Raw genomic sequence first — 6,000 nt, 5'->3', positions numbered from 1 at the left:
ATAACTATTTTTTTTATTATATACGTATTTTTATGAGTTTCTTTTGCATTGTCATAATGCTTTAAAAAACTTTGTGTAAAGCACTTTGAATTGCCTTGTTGTTGAAATGTGCTATACAAATAAACATGCCTTGCCTAATGACACTTATCTCTCTAGGTCGTCCTCAGACGAGCCATCCAGCAGTATTTTCAGTCACCTCGATCCTCCATGCATCTGGCTATAGCGCAACAGTACTTTCCATCCCTTTATCACTCTTTAGTATGTCCACATACTCTGCTGTGGGACACTCTCGTAATCAATGCCTGTGCGTTAGTTTCCACAGCAAATGTTTCAGTGTCTGTGGCAGTGCCTCTTTCTCCTGGATGCTATCTTCTCATTCACCCTTGGTTAGCCTTTACTGCATGCACCATTCTGGCGTAGCACCCATCCAGGCAGGGACTGTGTATGTTCCACCCTTCGCTTAAATTGTCTTCGCACTACATAAAGGATCATATAATTTAGCCACTTTTTACAATCCCATGGCAAGGAGGCTTGCTTTAACTGACATTATACTATTTTCTGAGTTGTATTAATTGCACTTTGACACATCCACATGCAAATCTTTCAGAAGGCAGACAACTTCTGCCTTGTTGTCTCATTAAATACTTGCTTACTAATACTGCAATTATATGCACAATGGTTTAAGTACAAAATAATGAGAGATTAACCAATATGGCTCAGTGAACCTTGTATATGATTGACTTGTCCATTGTTTTTCGTGCCCTTGATATAAACGTCTCTATCGGTTAAATCAAGGCATGCTATTTTTCTCATTCTGCCAGGTGCCGTTACTTTTGTTTAGAGAGGGTGTGCTTCCATACTTAAGATTTAGAGCTTCTGTTGTCTTCATGGCTGCCTCTGCTGCTGCATCCAGTATCTGCTTCTCCTCCTGCTCCGTCTCCCGGTGGTAGAAATAGTTAAAGTTTGAAACAATGACAGGGACGGGCAGGGCAATGGTCAGAACGCCAGCAATGGCACAGAGAGTGCCTACCATTTTGCCCCCGATGGTGATAGGGCACATGTCGCCGTATCCCACAGTGGTCATTGTCACCACAGCCCACCAGAAACCATCAGGGATACTGACAAACTGGGTATGGGGCTCGTCCACCTCTGCGAAGTAGATGGCACTGGAGAATAGGATGACTCCTATAAAAAGGAAGAATATGAGCAGTCCAAGCTCCCTCATGCTGGCATGCAGGGTTTGTCCCAAGATCTGAAGCCCCTTCGAGTGTCGGGAGAGCTTGAAAATTCTGAACACTCGTACTAGACGTATGATTCGCAAAATTGCCAGGGACATATTCTGACTAGAGTTCACATCTTCATCGGGGGTAGTAGCCAGCTCTGTTCCCAGGGTTACAAAATATGGGATTATGGAGACAATGTCAATACAATTCATCATGTTTTGGAAGAAATCACCCTTGCTGGGGCAGACTATGAAACGAACTCCAAGCTCAAAACAGAACCAAATGATGCAAATTGTTTCCACAATGAAAAATGGGTCTGTGAAATATGCCACCAAGTCTTTGACAGCTGGCTGAGCAAAAGTTTCTTGCGTTCCATTGATGACTCGAGTTACTTGGATAAAGTCATTGTCCCCCCTGAACTCTGGTAGAGTTTCCAGGCAAAAGATGAAGATGGAAATAACAATGACAAACACAGAAACCAACGCCACTGACTTGGCTGCACTGGAGCTTTCTGGGTATTCAAACAAAAGCCAGAATTGCCGATGGAGCTCATTAGTGGGCAAGAGGACCTCTGGCTCTTTGACAAACCCCTCATCCTCACGGAACTGCTCCATCGCATCATGTCCTAACTCATAGAAAACTATTTCATTAGCAAATACATCTAATGGTACATTGGCTGGCCTGCGGAGTTTCCCTCCCGACTGATAGTAGTACAGAATACCATCAAAAGAGGGACGGTTTCGGTCGAAAAAGTACTCGTTCTTCATGGGGTCAAAGTAAGTTATCCTTTTCATGGGGTCACCAAGCAGCGTATATGGAAACTGACTAAGAGTGCTCATCAGAGTCTCAAAATACAGGCCTGAAATGTTGATGACAACTTTCTCATCTCTCTCTTCCATTCTTGGCTTTTCAAACACATCATCATTCTCGCCACAATCTTTCGCCATCTTACTGAAGACGCTGTCAGTGGGCGATGGCTCGCCGGTGATCAGAAGTTTCAGGTTGGAGATCAAACTGCTGCTGCTGGACTTCCCTTTTGGTGTCACTGTTGGGGGAGAGGAGGGTGATAACCCCTCCTGGTCTGACGGCCGTACGTGTTGGCCCCTGAGTGGTGACGGGTGTGGTGACGTCAGTCGGTTGGCCACCGGATTCTGGTCAGGGGTCTCTGAGGTGGGGGAGGTCGGGTACCCAGAGTCGTTGGGGTCGACTATGTTGATGCCGATATCATCCATGTTTTCAAAATTAACAAGCGGCACCTCCATCACCTGCCCTGGTGCTGGTCAGTCTGGCTCAGGGGTGGGAGACAGCGGGGGCACTGCAAACAGCGCCACATTGAAGATCCCCAGAGGGCCTCCTTCCTCCTGGCTATCATTCAGAAAATTGTACTGTAACTAATGGGTGATTTCAGTTGGATTTCTTTCATCTGAAAAACAAAAAAAGGAGAATTGTTTGTTATACTAGTATATTTCCCAAAATGGTGCATCCTTTTTTTCTGTGGATAAGAATTGTGTCAGGCATCGTGTCATGCCTGATAGCATCAGCAGATAACATCATCTGCTACTGTGTTTTTCAGGATTATTATTATTATTATTATTTATTATTATTATTATTATTTATTTTACTTTCAATTCTCACCTGTGATCTGAACGAAACAACTCAAACTCCACCAGCTAGGCTCTGAAAATGCTTACACTATAATGTAAGGTGTGGATTGCATTATTGAATATTGTGTACTGAAACTTTGCTTAAAGTATAGAAATGATGTTCTTTATGAGATATGTTTTTGTATGTTAAACTGTTTGGTCTATGAATGAAAACAGAACACCTTTACACAGCTTGATAATCACATATGTTGGTTTCATTATTTTGATATTTTCCATGTCATCCTGCATTTGTTCAGCGGTGCACCGAACTTGTGACAGATCACATACGTCTTTGTTCATCGTGTTAACCAAACGTTTACTTCTAAGTGGCTGTTTATCTTTCCATTTGTCTGGTTTGGATCGGTAACTATATCCTGACACAAGCTTTGCTTCAAACTCTGTCTACACTTGACACCAAGCATGGTTAGGGAGAATCTCATGGCTCTATTTCAACTTGCATTGCAGGCATTAGCAGGTAACAAAATAGATACAGGATATCAATCGATTTCACTAGTTTTGTGCGATCACTTTATCCTCCACTGCAAGGATAAAGTGGTTGGATTAGGCAAAAAATACGTTTATTGATTATGCCTTCTCAGCAATAGGGGATATTGAATACAGGAAAAAGAATACTTAAAGACAGGAGAGAGGAACTGTGTGAGTGTATAGATTAATCTATTTAGGTCCACAGCCTTGCCAATAAAATCCGGTTTGTGATGTTAAAGGATACATCAAAAGGGTTTAAAAGATTCCTAAAACAACCCTTGCTTAATGCCAGTTATTATTTATACAAAGAACCTGTGTACAGTTCACATATTAGACGTTACAATAAGAATCTTGAATCTTTCTTGAATTTTAAAACATGAGTTCCCCTTATCTAAAGAACACTTAAAAGTGCAATGCTGTAGTTTAGCCTTTTCTCACAGTGAGCTGACATTGAAAAACGCAACAGATCCAGTGACATCACTCGATCCCTTATCAGATCCGGAGATAAAACACACAGGACAAACAGTAATACAGCATAGATGTCAGCGTATTTTGTAAAGTTTTAGTCTCTCACTTACCCGTGTCCCCAACCTCTGTGTCTGCAGAAGTTGGTGTGCCCTCTGCCTTCCCCTGGTAGACGCACTCCGCTTCCTTCTCTCCCTTCGCCCTCTCCCTCATCCAGACTCACAATCAAGAGATCTGAGTGTCTCCAGCACTATTAAAGCTGCCACTGAGTAATCCAATACCCTGCACGAAACCAGAGATGGCATTACAGTGGTGCCCGGTGCTGCCCGCACAACACCACACATGCACATGCACGCATTCAAAAACACAAACGTGCACCTACAGTATGCACCCACACACACACACACACACACACATTTGCACACATGCACAGACCGCGTGCGCACCCACACACAAACGCACGCACACACACACACACACACACACACACACACACACACACACACACACACACACACACACACACACACACACACACACACACACACACACACACACACACACACACACTGTGTTAAGATGGCAGGGGTCACCTGTTCTCCTTCCTCTTTGCTCCCTGCTCTGTCTGTGGGACAATGCGGGTTGAGGTAGAATAGTGTGAGTGGAGGTAAGATAGTGGAGGTAGCCCTATTGCAGGAGATCCCCACTCTGTGGGAGCCAATAGCTTTTTGACGCGGCAAGGGGAGAGTGAGACCCTCTCTTTCCCCACTTTCCTGCAGAGTAAGCATCAACATGCAAGCTTATCCAATCCAACAACACCTTGGGGATTCTACTGTATACTGCCCATGTTACTGTACCTGTCACAACAGCAAAGCACATCTGCCAAGGTGGCTGCATACTGTTTGTGCCTGTTTGCATACCAAACATGCTGAATATCAAGGAAGAATGGATACAGATAATATTACTTGAGGATGATGAAAATAACATTTTGTGCTGAAATGTTACCGTCTCAAATGTCAATTGGGTTGTAAATATTCTTATTGTGTTGACCATTCTGACCTTGACACCGATCAGGATAAATTAATTTAAAAAACATAAAACATTTTGTTTTACATGCTCTACTTGCTCTTGGTATAGCGTGGCACATACAGAGCTATTTGTACCATATTCTTGCTCATCTCGGGAGATACATGAGTCAGGCAGCATACAGGAATCCATTAAGTTGATAAATCCTTGACTATTTCCACTGAGGTTATTTAGTCTGGGCACACGTTTCCCCTAGAGGAGTTGGTATGGATTTCAAATAGATAGACAAATCTATTCTTTTCCAAGACAGTCATTCAAAGGTGGTGAGTCTGAGTGGTTTTCCTTCACATTGACCCTGCCAGCTTAAGTACCTCTGTGTTAAAATTAGAGTTTTATCAAATTAACCAAATGGCTCTGTAACACAATGCAAAGCAGTAAGCCAAAGAAAGAAAGGGCTTTTAATTTACCAAGGCTGCACAGTGTAGTCCATTCCTGTCGTTCACATGTGCTAATTTCATTTGAATATGAACATAAGAAAATACAACAAATATGACTGCAAGATTGCAGATAAGATGTGAAACTTCTAATCAAGGTTACATCTCGTACTCATTGGCAAGGGCAGCCAAACTGGCAACATCAGAGGAATATTGTGTTACATGATATAGAACTGATTGCCTTTAAAGTCAGTATTCATTCCCTCTACTCTCATTTGGCTGCAGCCAGGAACTGGCTGTCTCCTAGTCCCCTGTAACATTGCGGCGTGAGCAGCACCACTGCAGGCTCAGAGCGCATGGCTTCAAGGTCATAGCAGCAGTTCTAAATCTTTACAATCCCACCCTCTTTGATGTGCTCACCCAGTGCCCCTCCTATCACAGCTGGGGATGTCATTACGTGTCCTAATGGAGTTATATGCACGAGGCACAAGCATATATAAACATATACATAGTAAGCACATAGACTCATACAGTATACACGTACACACACACACACACACACACACACACACACACACACACACACACACACACACACACACACACACACACACACACACACACACACACACACACACACACACACACACACACACCCAACCACACACACACACACACACACACACACACACACACACACACACACACACACACACACACACA

The 6,000-nt window shown here is 43.2% G+C and overlaps 1 protein-coding gene across 1 annotated transcript; it reads right to left on the bottom strand.

Moving 5' to 3' along the window:
• Positions 1-742: 742 nt before the first annotated feature.
• Positions 743-4,531, bottom strand: LOC311049259 (potassium voltage-gated channel subfamily A member 10-like). Its single transcript, XM_084062777.1, has 3 exons — positions 4,411-4,531; positions 3,931-4,099; positions 743-2,646 (listed from the first exon to the last, which is right to left on the bottom strand). Exon 3 carries the CDS (start codon positions 2,483-2,485, stop codon positions 791-793), a length of 1,695 nt encoding a protein of 564 aa, XP_083918903.1. The 5' UTR covers positions 2,486-2,646; positions 3,931-4,099; positions 4,411-4,531; the 3' UTR covers positions 743-790.
• Positions 4,532-6,000: the final 1,469 nt, after the last annotated feature.

The sequence above is a fragment of the Gymnoscopelus microlampas genome (assembly GCF_963454915.1).
Source record: "Gymnoscopelus microlampas genome assembly, chromosome: 7".
NCBI classification, from domain to species: Eukaryota; Metazoa; Chordata; class Actinopteri; order Myctophiformes; family Myctophidae; genus Gymnoscopelus; species Gymnoscopelus microlampas.
Note: the sequence above shows the minus strand (reverse complement) of the source record. Positions and strands in the feature narration are given on the sequence as shown.

Excerpts from the sequence above, each read along its gene's own strand:
- LOC311049259 (XM_084062777.1), bottom strand. The coding sequence starts at position 2,485 with ATGGAGGTGCCGCTTGTTAATTTTGAAAACATGGATGATATCGGCATC.